The 21,281-nt window shown below is 49.8% G+C and overlaps 1 protein-coding gene across 3 annotated transcripts in view; it reads left to right on the top strand.

Annotated features, from left to right (window-relative positions):
• VPS35L (VPS35 endosomal protein sorting factor like) overlaps nt 1-21,281 on the top strand; it is a 120,739-nt gene that overhangs the window by 88,895 nt on the left and 10,563 nt on the right. For all 3 annotated transcript variants that reach the window (XM_045994207.1, XM_045994208.1, XM_045994209.1), the window contains 2 exons: nt 11,067-11,206; nt 18,943-19,108. In XM_045994207.1, coding sequence (XP_045850163.1) covers nt 11,067-11,206; nt 18,943-19,108 — 306 coding nt within the window. The remainder of the gene's footprint in view (nt 1-11,066; nt 11,207-18,942; nt 19,109-21,281) is intronic.

The raw sequence follows: 21,281 nt of genomic DNA, 5'->3' as shown, positions 1-21,281 counted from the left end.
TTGAGTTCTGTGTAACTTGAACCATTCGGAACGGCTTATGAGCTGCTGCTATCAGAGCTATAGACTGTGAACAGAGGCTCTAGAAGCCTTGATCTTTCTTCTCCCAACTGAGAAACTCAGGAACATGTTCTAAAATACTGTAGATCCCAGCAAGCTTATTATGACTAGACCCCAGATGGGGTTAAAATTTTTTTAATATTTAAATATTTAAATTAAATATTGAAAAATTTCTTAAGCTAAGTAAAGGCTCCCCCATCATCAAAGATCTGCTCCAAGACTATTTGACAAGAGCCCTGGGTGGCTTTTGCCCTGTGGTGCTGCCCCGTGATGGCCTCGGTCCACACCGGGAGATAAGCAGTGTCCGAACAGCCCGGTACAGTCTGTGTGGGAGGTTAGTGCCCTCGGTGTCTGTGCCCAGGACTCCCCATCTGCCTCGCCCCACACTTCAGGCCCCTGCAGGAGGGGCGGGAATGTGGCGTCCACTTCCCGTTTAATAATTTATCTGCTGACTTTTATTCCACTCACTAAATTCCATGGCACTGAACCTTAGAAGCCCGTTAGTGTTGTTCTGAAAGCCACACGCTGCAGTCGCTAGCCAAAATAAATTATACATTCAATTACTGAGCAGGGGAAGGCTGCAGAGAAATTAAATGAAGCTTGTGGAAATGGGCCACTTTTGTTCTCTCCCCCCCATACACCCCTGGTTATAAAACAGTTCTCTCCTGGCGCCTGGATGGCTCAGTCAGTTAAGCGTCTGCCTTCGGCTCAGGTCATGATCCCAGCGTCCTGGGATCGAGTCCCGCATCAGGAGTCTGCTTCTCCCTCTCCCTCTGCTGCTCCCCATCATGTTCTCTCTCTCGCTCTGTCAGATAAATAATATCTTAAAAAATAGTAATAAACCAGTCCTCTCCCCCCCACCAATCATTTTCTGGTCTCCCCGATTCAGCCTCAGTTTTATCTTCTGTATCGGGCAGTGGCTTTGCGGGGACTGGGTCCAGCCTCACGTTAAACTCCCGCTGAACTCCCAGTCAGCCCCGTGTGGAATGCTGACAAAGGCTTTATAAGGGAGGCCCAGTTCTGGTCCTTCGGACATACTGGTGTAGCACGTGGAGTGGATTGTTGGTGAGCCAGGGTCGGGGCGTTGTTCCGAAGCCAGTCAGTGCCCCCCGTAGTGAGGAGAAACAGAAGACTTGTGCTTCTCACCCGGAGATGCCTGCGGACCTTTTCTTTCTGCCGGATCACTAGATAAGTTCTTGCTCTTGTTTACGAGTGGTTCTTTCTAGAAGATTATTGCCAGACCAGAGCAAGAACAGATTCTTTGGCCCTTTATTTTTGTCTTTGTTCCTTTATCTTTCTGGTTTCTAATCTGAGAAAGGAGGTGTTTTACAGTGGAGGTGTTGTTGAAGCTGGTCTTCGGAGGGAGCGCACATTAATCGGGAGGAGCGGGGCATTCCAATGCGGTAAAGAGCTTGAGCAAAGGCACAGGAGGTGTGAAAGCCCATGGTGTGTTTGGCCAATGGCAGGATGTTGGGATGCATCCCTCACTGATGGCGACTTTCAGGTCCCCCAGTCCTGACTCTGCCGCTTATAAGCTCAGACAAGTCAACCCTTGCGTGCCTCAGTTTCCTCATCTGTCAAGTGGAGATCTCAGCCGTGGCAACTGTCTGCCGCAGATTGCATGGGAGAACGTACTTCGAGAACTTGGCTCACCTGGCACACAGTAGCTGCTCAGTAAATACTGGCCTCATCTAATTGTCTCTCAAGACAGAAGTACTCTGTGGCGCTCTGCATACCATGACAGCTCTGTGGTTTTGGGGTTCCGAGAGCAAACTTCTCATCTGCAAAACCTTGAGAAATCACAGGAAAGCTGATCTTTTATTTTTTATTTTTTATTTTTTTTAAGATTTTATTTATTTATTTGACAGACAGAGATCACAAGTAGGCAGAGAGGCAGGCAGAGAGAGAGGAGGAAGCAGGCTCCCTGTGGAGCAGAGAGCCCGATGCGGGGCTCGATCCCAGGACCCTGAGATCATGACCTGAGCCGAAGGCAGCGGCTTAATCCACTGAGCCACCCAGGAGCCCCTGATTGTTCTTTTAAAGATGAATCCTGCCGAATTATCCTGGAAAGCAAACAAACGGGAACTGTGGTTCCTCCAAAGACAGAATGAGAGAGAACACAATTCAAGCAGAGTAGTTTTATTCTTTTCATTAATAATAGTGCTTTCCAGAATTATCTCTCACCTCCTTTTGAATTTTCCTTTCTTTTATTTGTTTTTTGCAATTTCATCCTTCAGAACTTAGCTCACAAGCCCCTTTTTAGAGGACACCATCCTTGGCCTCTCAACCCCCAAACACACTGAGTTAAGTCGGGTTGTTTTATAAGATGTGTTATCCTGACACCTGGCACTTCGTCCTCACTAGATTTAACCCCCGTTGTTACTTAACAAGTAAATATGTGAGTGATCATCTGCTTTCCTCCACTGCAAGACTATCTGCTCCACGAAATCTTATCTGTCTTGTCCGACATTGCGACCCTGGCACGATGCCTACCATGTGGGTGCTCAGGAAATGTTGAATGAATGAGTGGTAATCACATGATAATAATGGTTGATAATTCTTAATAATATCCATACATATATATAAAATGGTATGAAGGCTCTCATTTTATGGACATAATTCCTAAGGAACCCTCCTGTTCGAAAGCAAGTCCCATAGTAGGTTTTAAGTACTTGGGGCACCTGGGTGGCTCAGTCGGTTAAGCGTCTGCCTTCGGCTTAGGTCATGATCATGGCTTAGGTCAAGCCCCATGTCGGTAGGAAGCCTGCTTCTCCCTCTCCCTCTCCTCTGGATTATGTTCTCTCTCTCGCTGTCTCTCTCTCAAATGGGTAACATCTTTAAGAAAAGTAAAAATAAATACTTTATTTTCATAGCTTTAGATAAAAGAAAGCAGGTGAGGTTCGAACAAAGGCCAACGTGCATAGACCTGTTGAAAGAAGCTGTTTTGCTGGTTCAATCCTTGAGGACCTTGAAGCAGCAGAGAAGAGAGGGGAGGCCATGGCCTGCCGAGTGTGGTGACCGCCACCGGCCACCACGGACCATCACTGCCAGCGGAAGAGGCTGGGCAGTAGTGTGGAGGAGGAAAGAATATTTTATCCTCCTCCTGGAGAGTAACAAGTGGCTTGTGATGAAGAAAAATGGCCTCCGTCCACTTACCAAGTCTCTGGCGTCCGTGCTCAAGGTTGTATTTACCAGTTCCGTTGGCAGACCGTCCTCTGAAGGATACATCCAGTGTGACTGTTTTCTCAGACCTTGAGGCTTCTCTGGTGATCAGAGACAAAGCAGAGTTCACGGGTGGGCAGGGGGCATGAAGCTTGTCACCCACATGCGTGGTCCCAACATGTATGGTCCATCTCCCTTAGGGAGTATTATGGCCTGGGAGGGACAGAGCCCACAGCCAAGGGGCAGGAGAGACTCTCCCCGTAAGTGCACTCAGCTCTTTATATTAGTAAATGTCTCCGATTTGCCTCTTCCTGCCAGCATTTCTTGGCCATTTTTTAATGCACAAGCCACCGTGCCCAGCCTTGTGCCGGAACAGGAAGGCACTTAAAGAGACGGCATGCTCGTAGGGGAGGGCACGTTGGTTTACACGTAGACAAAGCAGCTCCTGATAGACGTCGTGCAAGATGTTCCTAAAACGTGCAAGAGAATTTTAGAGGAGAGAGAGAGAGGACACTTGGCTTGGAAGAGCAAAAAAAAAAGAAAAGAAAATTCTTCATAAAAGGTGGCATTGTAGAGCCTGGACAGGAGGAATGTTTATACGCTGAAAGGAGGCAGAAGGCTGAGGCAGCCGTGGGAGCAGAGGCTTGGTGGCTGGAAGCACAGCTCATCTGGAAGGAACGAATAGGAGATGAAGTTAGGAGGATAGTTTGGGGCCTGACGAGAGACCCGAACCCCTGGCAAAGCCGTCTAGTCCCACTCAGCACGTGGCACTTGCTAGGTGGTTTATGTTCGTTTTACAGAGGATGAGGCTAAGGCTCGAGTGTCACAGGACTGGCCCAGGAGGGTCCAGCTCATAAGCGGCCCCATGGGACTTCCCGTGCTCTTTCTACCCCTAGGCTTCCCCGAGGTTACGTTAGCTCCTGTCAACCACAATACAAAGTGTGATTTCTGGCCCTGGGTGCCTATGGTTGCTGGAGGCCAATTATTAGAGACTGTACATCCGATAAGCTTATGTAGAAAACAGAGAACCAGGATTAAGATGAGAGAGAGACTTCCCCCTTTCTGCTCAGGGAAATCCGGACCTAATCTCCACAGAGACACCTTCACAGTCTCCCCTGAGCCACCATGGGGATTTGAGAAAAGTGTGTTGACCGTGCATTACCCCAAAGACAGGAGTCAGGTACGTGGACGGCTCATGGGAACTGAGAAGTCATTTCTGTGACCACAGTGGATTTTTCACAATGTGTAGATACTCAGTGAACTGAAGGGGCATTCTGCGTAAACCAGAGGGCAGGACCAAGGTGAGAGTCAGCTGTCACTGGTAACCAGGAAGCACTCGTGATGAAATATGTACTTGTTTCTAGGCACTCATATTTTTAAAAATCTTACCCTGTGTATATATTAGAAAAATAACGGCCCCTTAAATCCTCCAGCTTAGCTGCTCTAATAACAGTCCGTTTCAGAAACACAGTTTAGTAAGAAACAGCATTAAATCTCTGTGGATAGTAACTCGGCCATTTGGACCCCAAGGCTTTACCGGAAGGCGGAAGGCATTCCCCCCCACCTCCCCGGTGATGGTGCATCCTGATGACAGACTGGGTTCAGCCCACCATAATGGAAACCCCGTAGACCACATGGCTTCAGTGATGGACGTGTGTTGCTCACAGTTGAGGAGGCTAGAATTCCAAGATGAAGCCAGAGCAGATTCAGTGTCTGGTGAGGACTTGTTGGTTCATAGACCGCCATCTTCTCACTGTGTGCTTGGGTGTGGAAGGGGTGAGAATGTTCTCTGGGGCTTGTCTTATGAGGGCACTAATCCCATTCATGAGGGCTCCACCCCCATGATCTCATCACTACGAAGTCCCTATCTTCTAATACCATTTTGAGGAGCAGGTAGGATTTCAGCAGACGAATTTAGGGGTGACATTAGCATTAACTCCAAAATACAGAGTTTGAGGTGTCGTGGGCCATGTCCCACGTTGCAGCAGTAGGGCTGGTAGAACTCGCGAGAGTAGAGCCAGAATCTCGATTTAATCCAGTAGATTCAAGGGATGGGAGGGAATCGTTCACCCCCTTGTGACATCTTGTCCTAAGACATGATGATGATGCCTTTCCTAGAATTCCCTGGCCTTGGAGCTCTCCGTCTCTGTTGTCCAGGAAGGCATGTGATTTCTCTGAGGTCTCTTGGGAGTGCAGCAAATTGTTTCTGAGCTCTTGTTTAACCCTGGGAGTTTATGACTCCGAAGAATAGTAAAGATTTCCGTTAGCCCTGAACTAATGGGTTCTTGAAAAAACCAAACACCGCCTCTGAAGGTGGGTTATCGCTTCTTGACTGTCTTTTACGATTCATGTACTGAGTCCAATTTTGCACTGATAACACCAGGGATACAAGGATGACCTTACTCTCAGACGTGACAGTTCGTCTGAGTTTATGTCCTCTCAAACGGAGGGTGACTGGGGTACTATCCTGTTAATCATTGAAAAACAGATGACCTGGACATTTTTTTTATTTCTTAATTTTTATTTAAAAAAAATGTTACCTCGTGCTCATTTGAAAAAATTGCCACAGAGGAAGGTACAACTTAATGTAAAAAGCCTCAAAATAAAAGTCACCAGTAATCTGTTTCCTCCCTTCTTTTTTTTTTTTTTTTAAGATTTTTATTTATTTATTTGACATACAGAGATCACAGTAGGCAGAGAGGCAGGCAGAGAGGGGCGGGGAGGAAGCAGGCTCCCTGCAGAGCAGAGGGCCTGATGCGGGGCTCCATTCCAGGACCCTGGGATCGTGACCTGAGACAAAGGCAGAGGCTTTAACCCAATGAGCCACCCAGGTGCCCCCTGATTTCCAAATTTCTATCTTGGATGGTGTAGTTTAATACTTGTAAGGTGGCACCTGGGGATTCATATAAATTCGTATAAATGACCGCTTAGTGAGAACTGATTGATTCATGTATTATAAAATCCATCCTTCTACTAAGTGTACAATTCATCTGACTTTAGGGCATTCCCAGAGTTGTGCAGCAGTTGCCACTAATTCCAGATTAATTTTCTAATTAATTTTCTAATTAATTTTCACCACCCCAAAAGGAAACCCTAGATCCCTTAAGTAGTCACTCCATGTTCCCCCTCTTCCAAGTCCAGGCAGGTTCCAGTCTACTTTGTGTTTCTGGATTTGCCTCTGCTTACTATTTCATAAAAACGCAGTCTTACAACACAGGTCTTTTTATGATCGACCTCTTTCGCTTCGCATCCCAGTTTCGAGGTTCGTCCTACCAGAGCCGTAGGTGCGTGTAGGTAGCAGCCACGCACAGTGGGAGGAGCTGCCGCGTCCTGCAAATTGACTGTACTGTGAAACCATTCCATTGGCGATAGTGAGCCTGGGAACCTGTATTTTTGCAAGGCGTCTGATGATTCTTGTAACAAAGGAGTTTTGGGAAACTGGCTCTGAGAGGAGTGCAGTCCCTCTTCCTGTGAGCAGGGGTGGTGGCTGGATCTGCCCTCAGCCAGTAGCCCACGGCGTTGGAGGACACATCGATCCCTGCGCAGCAAACAGCAGAACGCCGTTCCCCAGAGGGGTCAGCACCCCAAGAAGGGTCTCCAACAGAACCAGTGTTCGGGTGGGGCCAGCCAGGTCTCAGTGGCATCTTTTTCTTTTCTTTTCTTTTTTTTTGTAAGTGGATTGTGGAAAAGAAGCCTGGTTGTTCATGAAACCTCAGAAGATTCGGGTAGAAAAAGATACCGTGTAGAGAAGCTGGTCCATATACCTGCTTTTTCCTTTCCCCAGTGAAACGGGAATGAATAATAGTCTTTGTGGATGGGAATCTGATTTCTCCTTTTTGTGTAGGCCTTGAAAACAAAACTAGGGGCGCCTGGGTGGGTCAGTCAGTTAAGCATCTGACTCCTGATTTTGGCTTAGGTCCTGAGATCAAGCCCTGTGTCTGGCTCTGCGCTTAGCGGGGGGTCTGCTGGATGTGCGTGCACGCTCTCTCTTGCTCTCTCTCTTTCCCTCCCTTTCTCTTTCCTTCCTTCTGCAACCCCCCGCTGCCCCTCCCCCCGCTCACGTGTACTCTCTCTCTAAAATAAATAGATAAATCTTAAAAAAAAAAAAAGTATATCTAGCCCATTTTATCTTGGATTGTCTTTCGGGACTTTTAATAGCCACAAAAGTGTTCTACAGTATTGATGAGGTTATTCTGAACTCCAGGAGGAAAAACTGTTTTCATATACAGTAGGATTTGGGCCCTAATTACTAAGTCAGAATTGAGAAGTCTCCTAGATAAGATTTTATATGTGGAGTAAGTCTTCTGAGGATAGAAACAAAAATCTGCTTTGGAACAGTCTGGAACATTGCCTGCCCCAGCCCCTAAATAACTTTATTTTAGCCCTCTCCTTTGCAGTGGGAACTGAGTGGGGGCATTTGTGAGGAACAGAGCGCCGGGCACAAAGCTGCTCTCCCTTTAATGAGGCATAATAATAAGCACTTTTCTCGGGGCCACTTGGTAACAAACACATAAATAAAATAAATAAACGGCCTTTCAAGTTGTTCTGAGCAGAATTTTCGTTTCCACTGAGAGAGGCTCTTCACCTCGTTCATTATGGACTTAATGTTTTCACCAGAAAGCAATTCCTATAGAGCCATGGGGACAGAGAGCTTTTCCCGCAGAGGGAAGACAGCCGGACCCGGTGGGGTCCAGGCCTGCCTGAGCTTAAAGAGGGTAGCGTCTGTGGTGGATTCAGCTCTGTTTCTTTTTCGTGTAGTGCGGTTACATCTCAGTGTCCTGAAGTGTATCCCAGTAAGCAGTTTTCAACATGCAGTTCACTGACTTTAGGTACATTGACAATGCTGGGCAGCCCTCACCCCTGTCCATTTCCAGAACGTTTTCATCATCCCAAATGGAATGAAAAGCACATCCATGAAACAGTGAATTTTTCCCTCTCCCCGTTCTGCTTTCTGCTCTACGAATTCGACTCTGCCTCGTGAAAGCGCAATCCTATGTGTGTGTCCCCTTGTCTGACCTATTTCATCCAGCATGATGTTTTCAGGTGCATGCATGTTGGAGCCCATGTTAGAATTTCCTTCCTTTTCAGGCTGAATGCTGTTCCGTTGCTTGCTTCTCTGTCTATCCACTGGTGGACATTAGGGTTGTTGCCGCCACTTGGCTCTTGTGACTAGTGCTTCCGTGAACACTGTCGTACGCATGCCTGTTTGAATCCCTGCTTTTGTTTCTTTGGAAGGTACCCCTTGGACGTGGAACTGCGGGGTCAGGTGCTAAGTCTGTGTTCCACTTCCTAAGGGGCCGCCAAACCATTTCCTACAGCGGCTGCACCGTTTCACGCTCCCACCAGGAGGGCACCAGCGTTCCAGTTTCTCCACATCTTCGCCAGCGCTTGTTGGTCCCTGAGTTTCCACGGTGCCCGTCCTGATGTTGTCTCCCAGGGATGAAATCTCACTGTGGTTTTGATTCGCATGTTTCTAATAATCATTGACGTTGGGCATCCGTTCACCTGCTTGTTGACTTACTTGACTGTTTTCTTTGAAGAAACGTCTGTTCGGGTCCTTTGCCCATCGTTAATCAGGTTACCTCTTCTGCTGTTGCTGGAGAATGTCTTCATGTTTTCTAGCTATAAATCTCCTATTAGATCAATGATTTGCATGCATATATATACACATATATACGTATATTTATGTATATATATACATATATATACGTATATTTATGTATATATATATATATATATATTTTTTTTTTTTTTTAGTGCCGATTTGATTGTATTGCTTAGCATGGACAATGGACTTGACCATCCCTGGGCTACTTGAACCTGGCCACTCACTTTCTGAGCCTGTTTCCTCACGTGGGATGTGGACATGGAAATCATTGCCCCGTCCCCATAGGATGGCTGACGACTAAGAATACAGACTACTTTACGACAGGGCCTAGGAGTCTCCATGGTTCCCTCGCATGCTGCCTTTTACTCCTGTCCGTAGCCTGAGACAGGAGACCCTGCAGCCTCTGCGTCTGTCTGCCGGAGTCAGTGTCAGGTGTCTTTTCCCAGAGGTCCTTTATCTAATCTCTTTCTGTCCAGCAAGATCTATGTTGACTGCTTTGTGTCCTGCCCCCTCCCACCCCACAGACCAAAGGACACAACAGGCTCTGAGAAAGTAGGTGTTAAGTACTGTAATCACGGCCATCGCACACCGACCTCGACTCTCCCCCCTCTTCTCTGCGCTCACGGTGCCTGTTCACCGCTTGGTGAATGTGGTAGGGGTGTGAGTTCCATTTGGGAGAGACAGCTTGGGAAGGAAGTTTCTGGAAAGCTCTGAGAGAGCTGCCTTTGCTTAATAGGGATTTTGTTATTGTCTTTTTTTTTTTGCTTTGAAGAAGGAAGAGAAGGTGACCCCCCCCCCCCCGCCCCCGGCTATAGACAGGGCCAGGCACGAACAGACGCAGACTCTTCTCATTAAGCACGGGTCTTGGTGCCAGGAGGGAGGCGTCTGTTGCCGCATGTGCCGCTCTGGGGTGCTGGGTGGGGTTCCGGCGGGAGTTCAGGATGCTCTGTGCCAGCGCCGTGTCCTCTCCGCATCGCTGGAAGTCGTTTCGCCGTAGAAGTGTATTTATTTGGACCGTGCAAACGTTTGATCCTGTTGGGTAGTTTAAGATTTCTCTTGTCAGGTCGGTGTTCAGTCTGTTTTGTCCTTGAGGCTTTTTCTCATGGTGACTGCTTTGGCAGTTCTAGAAAGAACTCTTTCTGCCTCCCTCAGCCCCCCCCACCAGTCCTTCCTCCTCTCCCCATCCAGTCGTTCCTCTCTCTGCCCTCCCGTTCCTGCCTCCCTCCCGGCTCCTCCTCTTTCCATCCCCCCTTCCTCTTCCTCCCTCCTCGCCTTGCTTTCTCTCATCCTTTGAGGTCTTCTTGTTTTATGGTATACTAAATATTTTTTAAAATATCTTCATCTCCCTGGGGCGCCTGGGTGGCTCAGTGTTAAAGCCTCTGCCTTTGGCTCAGGTCATGATCCTAGGATCCAGGGATGGAGCCCCACATCGGGGGCTCTGCTCAACAGGGAGCCTGCTTCCCCTTCTCTCTCTGCCTGCCTCTCTGCCTGCTTGTGATCTCTGTCTGTCAAATAAATAAATAAAATCTTTAAAAAAAATAAATAAAATATCTTCGTCTCCCAAATGATTCTCTGGAATGATTCACCTTGTCAGAAATCTCTAAAGCTGCTTGCGCGTGTGTGCACGTATGTGCATGTGTGTGCATGTGTGGATTCCTTGAGATGTTTTGGTTATTTCTTTAACAAATCCAGGGCGTGCTAGCGTAGACACAGACCGGAATCGGCGCCCCGCTCTGCCTCCAGGATGGGAACCTCAGTGTATCCAGGACACTGATGTAGATCCGGGCCCTTGTCCTTCCACACCTCGCTTCCCGTCTGGGAACTGGCCCCGTGACTACTTCCGCGCGCGGGGCACAGGAGGGTTCTGGGAACCAGTCCAGATTGAGGCCTCAGTCCCCGCAGCTGTGACTTCTTGGCTTCTGTAAAAATTTGCCACTTGCTTATTTCACTTCGTTACTAAAGCCCGTTTGTGGTTCTTTGAGCTGAGCTGCTCAGTGAGGGAAGGAAGGAGAGACGGGGACGTGGGAGGGGAGAGCAGTGCCCTCTCAGCTGAATGTTCGACCGACAAGTCAGTTAAGGTTGCAGAAACCCTCTTGTAGGACCTGCCTGCTGCATGCGGCCCTCAGCGTGGCCTGACTTCCACGGAACTCTCAGGACGGGCCTGCAGGCCCGGAGAAGAAAAAAACAGAACCTGAATTTTTCCGAGTTCTCATACACGGACTTCTCTTCTGTTTTGCAGCTGATGCCTTTTTCAAAGCCGCCATAAGCCTCATTCCAGAAGTTCCAAAGATGATCAACATCGATGGGAAGATGCGACCGTCGGAATCATTCCTTCTGGAATTCCTCTGCAATTTCTTTTCTACGTTATTAATAGTTCCGGTACGTTTCGCCAGAAGAGCTGTAGGTGATGTCCTTCTTTGATCAGTTTTCTGTCTCTTCCCCCCAAACAGGGCTCACAATCCCAAGATCCCACATGCTCTGTTGACCAAGCCAGCCAGGTGCCCCTGAATTACTCGGTGCATTTTCTGTTCATTTTGTGTCCTGGGTGTATCAGTTGTGGTTCTCCAGGCGGTCTGGGGGTGCCACTTCCTGGTTTAGGGCTCAGGTCTGGGGACCGAGATGCCGAGGGTAGAATCTCGGCTCCCCCACCTTCCACGCTCGGCTGATTGTGTCACATGACGGGGCTGCGGTCTTCTCATCTAGGAAATGGGAATAGTGATAGTGTCTCCATCTCCGGGTTGTTGGGAGGATTAAGGGAGTAAGTCTGCCTACGTGATGACAACAGCGGGCACACACTCAGCCCTGTAAAGGGTGATGGTGACGCTCTTTTGACGGCAAGTACTAGAAACAAAAACAAGGTCGCCGAGGTCCAAGGGGACGTTGTTGGAAGCGTGCTGGGGTTTCTCATGGGGCATACTGGCGAGCAGTGAGTCCTGGGCTGGCAGGAGTCAAGGCCCCTCTCCAGACGCAACGCCAGGACCCGCACTCCGGTAGGGGTTCTTACTCGGGGTCTCTGGCACGGGCAACCATGCGTTTCGATGAGAAGAAAAAAGTCCTCATTTTTACAAATAGTGGAAAAAACTTAGCCGTTTGCTCCGCTGCGAGTTATGGAGGCAGCGAGCCACAGTAGTAGTGGCATAGCTGGGACTTTGTCACCAGAGGAATCAGCCACGTGGTCATATCCCATTTCAGGTGTGGCCCATTTCAGAAGATGGCTAATTAAATGTCTTTACCAAGAAGTAATGGAACACGATATGACAAATACATTGAAAGAATATTTTGACAAGTATATTTTAGCATAATTGGTTTCCTTTTTAGTCTTACGTATTTTATTTTCTGCATTAAAAAACCGTATTCTGAGGAGCCGATGGCCTTCACCAGACTGCGACAGGGCCAGGCACGAAACAGATTGGCTCCTGGTAGAGCCACATGTATGTAGGAATCAGGAACCCTTGTTAAAATAGAGATTCTTGGGAACCCCATTCCAGAGAGGCTCACTCAAGAGGTCGGGATTGGCCCCTGAGACAGCATTTTTTAAAATACAATTTTTTTTTATTAACATATAATGTATTATTAGCCCCAGGGGTACAGGCCTGTGAATGGCCAGGTTTTCACACTTCACAGCCTGAGTCAGCATTTTTGAAAGCCCCTGAGTAAGTCAGGGCTGGACGGCCCTAGGACCACTTTGACAGGAAGTAACTCTGCTCTCAGGAGTACAGGGTGCCTTTTTGGGGTGACGCAAATGTTCTGATGTTGATCCTGGTGTCAGTTGCACACCTCTGTGAATATAGTCACCATCACTGCTGTGTGCATTTTGAGGGGGTGAACTGTCCGGCGTTCGAATGGTTTCTCAGAGGAGCTGAGGAGACAAAAAGATGGCTCCGTTTCCAAGTGTCCCAGCTGAGGTCCCAAGTGCTCCAGAGAGAGGATGGCATGGTCAGGAGTCAGAGCTCGATGCTTGACTCCACTGTTTCCAGATCACTTTCTTAGTCCTTTGTGGAATCATGTTCTCTTTTTTGGGTAGTCCGGTTGTCAAGTGAGGGGACCGACAACGGTCCGAGTTTCTAAGGAGCTGATGGATGTCACCGTTCGCTGGTTAACTGCGCTGCATTTTCCGTCTGCACGTGGCGTTTTCTTCATGGTAAAAATCGCTGGAGCCTGGACAAAAGCCTGTGCTTGGAGTCAGAAACTTGAGGGCAGTCTGACCCAGTGACTCAGCAGCCCCGAGTGGCTCTGGGAAAGTTGTCTGACTTATCAGAGCCTCACTCGTCACCTGTCTGAAATGTCATCGGAATGCCCACCTGGCAGGGCTGCTGGGAGCTTGAATGAAACAACTGATCTGAAAGCGCTTTGGGACCCAGAAGCTTTGTCCCTGGGGTCGCGCACTGATGACCAGTGGGTGGAAGCCAGCCCGCAGACAGGCTTTTTTGGCCACATAATGATGGAAAACATTTGGAATGAATTACCCACATTTAAAAATTGGTAGATCAAAGAAAACCCCAGATTTTCGGCTCCTCTTGAAAAATCAGATCCTGCGATGGGGGGGGCCCACATTCTCCGACCTGGCCACTTTGTCTCAGATTGGGAGCAGCCTCCCCATTTTGGGGGGCAGGGCGGGAGGCATGTGTCCTCCCTGCAGTTCCCATGGGTACCTCTGGACCCACTGAACCCATTTCTGTTGCCTCCCTGGCCCCTGAGGCATTTGCGGGAATGTACCCTGGGTCTCAGTGGATTTTCTCGTTCCCGGCATCAGTGGGCAGGCTTTTGCTGGGGTTTAGTAAAGATAATGAGATGAAGACTAGCTCCAGTGTGCCTGCTGACCCAGTGCAATTCCTGCAATGGGGGACTCACTGTGCCTTTCCCACTAGGGCACCCCAGTGCTGGGGAGCCCGTGCAGCTTACCTGAGGCCGCACAGCTGGTGAGCAGCAGAGTTGGGATTTGAACCCAGGTCTGTGCTGCTGCCGAGCCTGTCCTGCACCCTCTGAGCGTGAAACATTTACAGTGCACCTGATCTGCTCGAGGTGGAGCCTTAGCAACTGTCCATCCCTCCCCTGGGACACAGCTAACTGTGGGGCGGGCTTGGAGGTGCCCGATGTTCAGGCTGAAAGGCTGAGGCTGAGTGCTGCGTGGGCTCCCGGGCCCGAGGATGGGCTGCCCCTGAGGCACGTGTGTTGTGAGGCAGTTTAGCGTGGAGACAACCCCTGTATCCCAGTTAGACCCGGTTCACAGCATATCCTTTCATGTCGTAGCTTTTAGTGTTTAATTTTTTGCATTTAATTTTATTGCTGTAAAGACATTTAAACTGAGATCCACCTACCCTCTGAGCACATATTTAAGTGTATGATACGGTATCCATTTTGAGTCTATTTTTGTGTATGGTGCAAGGAAATGGTCCAGTTTCATTTTTCTGCGTGTGGCTGTCCAATTTTCCCAACACCATTTGTTGAAGAGACTGTCTTTTTTCCATGGGACATTCTTTCCTGCTTTGTCAAAGATTAGTTGACCATAGAGTTGAGGGTCTATTTCTGGGCTCTCTATTCTGTCCCATTGATCTGTGTGTCTATTTTTGTGCCGGTACCATACTGTCTTGATGTGCATATCACATTTTCTTCATCCATCCATTGATGGGCATTTATGTTCTTTCCACATCTTGGCTACTAGGAACAGTGCTGCAGCGAGCATGAGAATGCTGGTGTCTCTTTGAGATCCGATTTCATCTCTCTGGATAAATACCCAGAGGTGGCATTGCTGGATCCGAGGGCAGCTCTATTTTTCATTTTCTGAGGAACCTCCATACTGTGTTCCACAGTGGCTGCATCAGTCGACATCCCTACCAACCGTGTATGAGCCTTTTTAAAGGCCTTGATTCATTTTGTTTGTTTAGAAAAAAAAAAAAATTGAAATCACTTTAGACTAAATAGACTAAATAAACTACCTGGCCCCCTTTATTGGGTACTTGTCAATGCAGAACTAAACATTTCCCCAGGCCAGCCCTCTCTCCGGCCAACAGTGCCAGTTTGGGAGCGTTCGGAAGCATTCTGCTTTGGTGTTTGCCGCGGTCAGCCTCTTGCTGGGCTGCAGAGAGAGTTGTCTGTGTAACTGAGCTGATGCGTTTCTCTTACATTTGGTAGGACCCGTGGACTTCATTGAACAGGTTACTAGCATCCGTGTCCTGGCACGGATCAGCTGGGACACAGCAGGGGACTGTCTTTTTCTACTCCTCCTTGTTGTGAAGCGGTCTCGCTGTAAGCATGACATGGTGTCCCCGTGCTGAGCTGCGTTTGTCCCGTCTGTTCCGTAAAGACTTGCTGATCTGGGAATTCAGGAGTGAACCAGAGAAGTGCGTCCTCCACTCAGGAAGACAGACGCTAAGCAAATAAACACTTGGAACTACAATAGTATAAAGTCCCACAAAGAAACACAGGAACTTCTGAGAGCCCAGGTTGGAAGGGAAGTGGGTCAGGGAAGTGTCCCAAGAAAGTGTCGCTAGAGTTGAGAGCCACAGGAAGACTGGTCATGAAGGGCCGCGGGGGACAGGAGAGGGCATTCTGGGCAAAGGGGGCAGCATGGGTGAAGGGCTTCGAGTGCGAAGGCACCCTGCATTGGAGGGACCAGAAGAGAGCCTCGGTGACTCGTGTGTATAGCGGTGCTGAGGGCACACCAGGGGTGCGAGCTCGTGACACGTGACAGGGTTGGCTCCTGCCGGAGTCCTGTAGCTCCACAGACAGCTGGTTCCTGACAGCCTCCTGACCCCATGCTCATCTGTCCCCTGCCCTCCCGCTTCATCCCCACCCGCCTTTCCTGTCCTGCTCTTCCTCCCAGCGCAACGCCCCATCCCCTCCCACATTCTGACTCCTTTTCTAAAGGGCTTTACTGTTTATCATCAACATTTACATACCCCTGACAGGGAGCCAGCCAGCACAAAAATAACTCCAAACAAGCCTGTTACTATCCTCATTTCACAGAAGCAGACCCTGGCACAGAGAGGGCAAGTGACTTACCCAGGGTCACCAGCTAGTCATCGGCCAAGACCAAAGTCAAAGCCGGGATGTCTGTGCTCAGTGCATCTTTGCCGCCTCTCACCTTAGCACTCCTGGAAAATTAGTCATTTCTAGGGTACGCCTTCCTCTGCCAAGGAATGACAGTTTTTTTTTAAAGACTTTATTTATTTATTTGCCAGAGATCACAAGTAGGCAGAGAGGCAGGCAGAGAGAGAAGGAAGCAGGCTCCCTGCTGTGCAGAGAGCCGGATGCAGGGCTGGATCCCAAGACCCTGAGATCAGGACCCAAGCCGGAGGCGGAGGCTAAACCCACTGAACCACCCAGGCGCCCCATCACATTTAATGGAGGGATTCCTGCAGACCAGAACCAGGAACCCAAAAGGATATTGCAAAGTGGAGGTCCCAGGTCCCCCGTCTGTCCAGCTGAGAGAGGGTTGAGTCCCTCCCAGGTGTCCCTTGGGAGCTGCCTCATTAGTGTGGGTTTGCTCTGTCAGGGAGACAGCCTAGGCAGGGGCTCCCCCGGTGGGGGGAGGCCTTCCCCTGCTCACTTTCAGCTGAATCCAGGACCTTTTGTTCTTCTAATTTTTTTTTTTTAAAGATTTATTTATTTTAGGGGGTGGGGGAGGGCAGAGGAAGAGAGAATCCTGAATCAGACTTCCTGCCAAGTGCAGGGCCGGACACAGGGCTCCATCCCAGGACCCCGAGATCATGACCTGAGCTGAAATCAAGAGCGCGCCGCTTAACTGAGCCACCCAGGCGCCCCCTTTTTTTTTTTTTTTTACCCTGTGTTTGCCTTGCTTCAGTGGTTGGCACTGAAGCATCAAAGTACAATTAAAAAAAAATGTTACAATCACTGAAGCACGGTATCTTAAGGGAAAATTTTTCCTGGTGCAGAAGGCTGGAAGTCATCCCTCGTCCTCCGTTACGAGCGAAAAGCTCACGGAAACGGCTTACTACAAACCTTTATGTCTCGGCGACCCCTTCCCTGTCCAGGGAAGGTGTGCTGAATGGGCTCCCACTACAGTTACGACAGCCGTGTCGAAATGCTTACTGCGACGTTCAGATTATTGTTTCTTTCCAAGGCAGATCCTTAAATAAAAAATATTTTTGAACATCCACATAGCAGGAGAAAATAGCCCAGTTAGAAACAGCTGTTAGCAAAGAAAGGCGGTAGTGAGCTGCCAGCTGAGAGCGACTGTAAGTGAAAGGCAGACCCCGGCACGGTAGGTCTCCATCACTCTAGCCTGGGGCCTTCAGACTTCAGGGCATGGTGTGTCCTCTCTTGGGGATATCCAAGCAGCAGTTCCTGTAGATGTTAACAGCTGTATCCAGTCTCTCAAACCCCGCCACTGTCCTTGTCACTGTTGGAAGTGTTGCTGCTGTATCTACCGCCGTGGGATTCGGGGGTGGTGATTTCCCACCCATCTTGGCTCCAGCGTTTCTCATACTCCATGCCGGATTCCATGCCACGCGTGTGGCTTCCCCCAGCGGGCCGGCTCCGTCGGGTCCGAGAGGGTCAGTGTGAACATTCCCGGTGCGGAGTTGATGCCCAGGAGCCAGACTGCAGAGCTCGGACCCTGGTTCCTCAGTGGACCAGCAGTGTGACACGGGGCCGGTTAAGCTCTCCGTGGCTCACCTGCCCTCTGTGAAATCAGGGGCTGGTCCTCATAGTGTCCTTCTGGAATGGAGAAAAGCTAACATAGTGACCGTGAAAGTTCGCGATCGTTATTCGTCTCTGTCGCCACGTAAGCGCCTGGCGCGGAGAGGGTGCTCCAGCCGAAATGCATTCGGCGCTGTTCGGGCAGCCCTGGCTGTGAGCTGGCAGCTCCGACCCATGAAAGTACCGGTCCTCCCGGGGGTTATAGGCTGGGATGAAAGGGAGAGAGACGGAAACCAATCAGGCCGTTCCTGGAAGGCATAAAGAAGTCCCTTCAAAACTGCTGTTAGGAACGTAACGATGATTTGTGACGGAGCCTGGGGGAGGGCTCCGTCGCCTGCAGGTGAGATGGGATCTCGCGGAGGAGCGGGTCGGGCCTGGCCTTGCAGGTGGATTTCAGTCGGAAGGAACAGCAGGGCCGGGAGTCCAGACCTTGGCGCACGAGCTGCCGAAGCATCCCCTGCACTTCTGTCCGGATCCGTGTGGGAGACGGGACCCTGGGGACCAGGTCCCCTGGGCTTGCTTCCTTCCGCTCTCCAACCCGTTCAGCCAATGGCAGGGACCGACTGCAGACTGGAAGGCAGGAGTGGAACAAGTTTGGGGTGTTTATCCCCTCACGCTCACTGAGCCATGGTTTGGCAGTGGCTTGGCAGGACTTGCGGGGGAGGTCCCACTGGTCCCAGGAGCCATAATGTGTGGCTACCAGGTCAGTGTGGCGATGGCGGCAGGGCCTGGGCCCTCACCTCTGGCCATGGAGCTCTGGAGGTTGTGTTCAGGAGGAGAAACCCAGAATCGTAGGTAGCCTGTCAGAAGGGAAGCGACCTGCCAGCTTTGTGGCATCCGCGACCCTCTTTCGGTTCATTTCAGCATCTGAGAAACACCATTCTCTCCACTCTTGAGTGTCTCTTGGGTTTTTCCTCTCCCAAGAGAGCGTCCGCGATTTAGCTGTTAATGTCACTGAACGCCCTAAAGAGCAATGCTGTATTTAAAGCCGGTGCCTTTGGTGGTGACAGTGATCATTTGGGGGGTGGGGAACTTAACCCAGAGTAGGTGGCTTCCACTGTTCATCTGCTGCGAGACCCGCAATCTTGCTTTTGTAGTCGGAGGAGCAGGCCTTTGTGCTGCTACACACATGGGAGAACAAGACTGTAATTTTGGAAACAGGCCATTAAGCTGACAGGTAACTTTGCCTCCTCCTTCCTCGCACCCAGGGAGGCTCTCAGGGCTCGTCTCCGCAGACCGCGCTGATCTGTGGCGTTCCGAGCAGTCTGTGCGTTTTCTCGGTGTTCGTGAGCCAGGCCCGCGAGCGGCTCGCCTCTGCGAAGTGGCTGCCACTGTAATTCCCCCACAGCTGCGGACGGGAGGGACCTGGGCTTCGGTCTTCATGGTTTTGGGGGTTTTCTCCCCTCCTGATTCATATCCTAGGAGTATTTATCCTTTTTTGGCTTTTCCACTAGGATCATCCCGAACATGGGGTCCTGTTTCTTGTTCGAGAGCTTCTCAACGTGATCCAGGACTACACCTGGGAGGACAGCAGTGACGATAAAATCCGCATCTACACCTGCGTCCTGCACCTCCTCTCCGCCATGAGCCAGGAGACCTACCTCTACCACATAGACAAAGGTAGCGGGGTGCCCTCCTCGCAGACTGCCCCGAGCTTGACGTTCACGAAAGTCCAGTGAAGTTTGTTTTGTTTGGTTTTCTTTTTTTTTTTTTATTTGACAGAGAGAGATCACAAGTAGAGAGGCAGGCAGAGAGAGAGAGAGAGAGGGAAGCAGGCTCCCCGCCAAGCAGAGAGCCCGACGCGGGACTCGATCCCAGGACCCGGAGATCATGACCTGAGCCGAAGGCAGCGGCCTAACCCACTGAGCCACCCAGGCGCCCCTGTTTGGTTTTCTTTTACTTAATCAGCTGGGTTTTTTACCCACCAGGAACTTCTAGTCTGGGGCCTTCCTACATGTGCCGAAATAAGAATTCCCTGAGCAGGGGCGCCTGCTCAGTGGGTTAAAGCCTCTGTCTTCAGCTCAGGTCATGATCTCAAGGTCCTGGGATCGAGCCCCTCATTGGGCTCTCTGCTCAGCGGGGATCCTGCTTCCCTTCCTCTCTCTCTGCCTGCCTCTCTGCCTACTTGTGATCTCTGTCAAATAAATAAAATCTTTAAAAAAAAAAAAAAGAATTCCCCGAGCAGGTTCCTGAGCCCCATCCCACCCCTTCTCAATTAGGATCCCCAAGAAGAGGCCTGAGAATTTTGTGTAGAACAAACATCCAGAATCATTTCGACAGCCAGTCAAGTTCAGAGAAGCACTCTTTTGGATCTGTGCTCTCTCTGGTCCACTAGAAATAACCTTGAAACGTGGTTAAATACACACATGCCTGAGCTTCCTCGCTGGCCTGGCCCTGACCTCAGCCTCAGGTGGGACTTCACTCAGTTCCCCAAGTGATGCTGAGACTCTGTGAACCCCTAGTTCAGATGCCCAGAAGGAAGGAGGTGCCCTTGCTCCCCCACATGTTACAGCCATTTTTAAGTTGCTGCCAGGAATTTGAAGCAGAATTTGAAGGAATGAGAAGCAGGCTTCTCATATCCTGGACACACAGGACAGTCCCGGTTCCAGACTCTGCCTGCAGAGCCCAAGCATCTACCTGCTTATCAGATCCTTAGTTCCAGTGATTGGTTTCCCAGAAAAATGGTCCTGTTGTTAAAAGTGCTTTGCCCAGTAATGACATACTTGGGGGTTTAAGCAACTGTCTCTCTACACTTGGAAATTTCAGAGGCTTCCTCTAGCTGGGACTGGGGGGCTAATAGTTAAGATGTAACCGAGGGAGGCTGGTCAACGTGGGGGATGACAGCTCCCACGACTTGAGCTCCTGCTGCATGCCGGGGACCGCACCAGACTCCGCAGAGCCGCCTTCTACGCTCGCAGCATCGCAGAGTGTAAGACAGGCATCTGGTTCCCCACTTTCCATTCCAATAAGGGGAGACTCAGAGAGACCCTGCTGAGTTTACTCAAGGTCCTGTGGCCAGTTAGTGACAGAAGTGGAACTTAACAACCAGAACTGTGGGGCATGCCTCATGCTGCCTCCTGGATTAAAAAATAACAATGTTTAATTGAATTAGAATATGTTACATACATACGTGTATGTAACATGTTCTGAGAATTTTGTGTAGAACAAACATCCACAGTGCCATCACTGTGATAAGCTCAGTGGCTTACCACACGGCAAACACACCCCAGTAACGCCCACCCAGAGCGTGCCGCCTTCCGGTGAGCTGTCTCTCGTGGTTCACCACTCTCCCGACTTCTCGCCTCGTACTTACGTAAATGAAATGGTTGAGCATATGCATTCCTTGGGGTCTGGCTTCTTCTCACTGTTCTGTGAGCTTTGTCTCTGTCATGTGTAGCTGCTTTTGCATTGCTGTATCACATTCCATCATGTGAGCGTCCCAGAATTCATCCATTCCCTGATGAGCATTTGCATGTGTCCATGGGTTCTGGTTCTGGCCGTGAATGTTCTTGGACATGTTACGTTTCTGCTGGTTCTGTGCCTACAGGGGGAGCTGCTGTTCTTGGGACTTGTGTTCAGCTCTGGCAGATAGCGTCTCACAGTCTTCTGAAATGGTTGTACCAAATGACACCCGCACCAGGCACGAGTGAGGGTCCCCTTGGTTCCCTCTGTGCAGTCAGTCTTTTTCATTTTGGCTCTCCTGATGAGTGTAATTTGCATGTCTTTGATGGCTAATGAGATTTAGCACCTTTTCCTTTATTTGTTGGCATTTTTATTTCCTCTTTTTTGCCAA

This window comes from Meles meles, chromosome 21 (genome assembly GCF_922984935.1).
Source record: "Meles meles chromosome 21, mMelMel3.1 paternal haplotype, whole genome shotgun sequence".
Taxonomy (NCBI): domain Eukaryota; kingdom Metazoa; phylum Chordata; class Mammalia; order Carnivora; family Mustelidae; genus Meles; species Meles meles.
The sequence above is the reverse complement of the archived record's forward strand: the minus strand, read 5'-3'. Positions and strand labels throughout refer to the sequence as shown.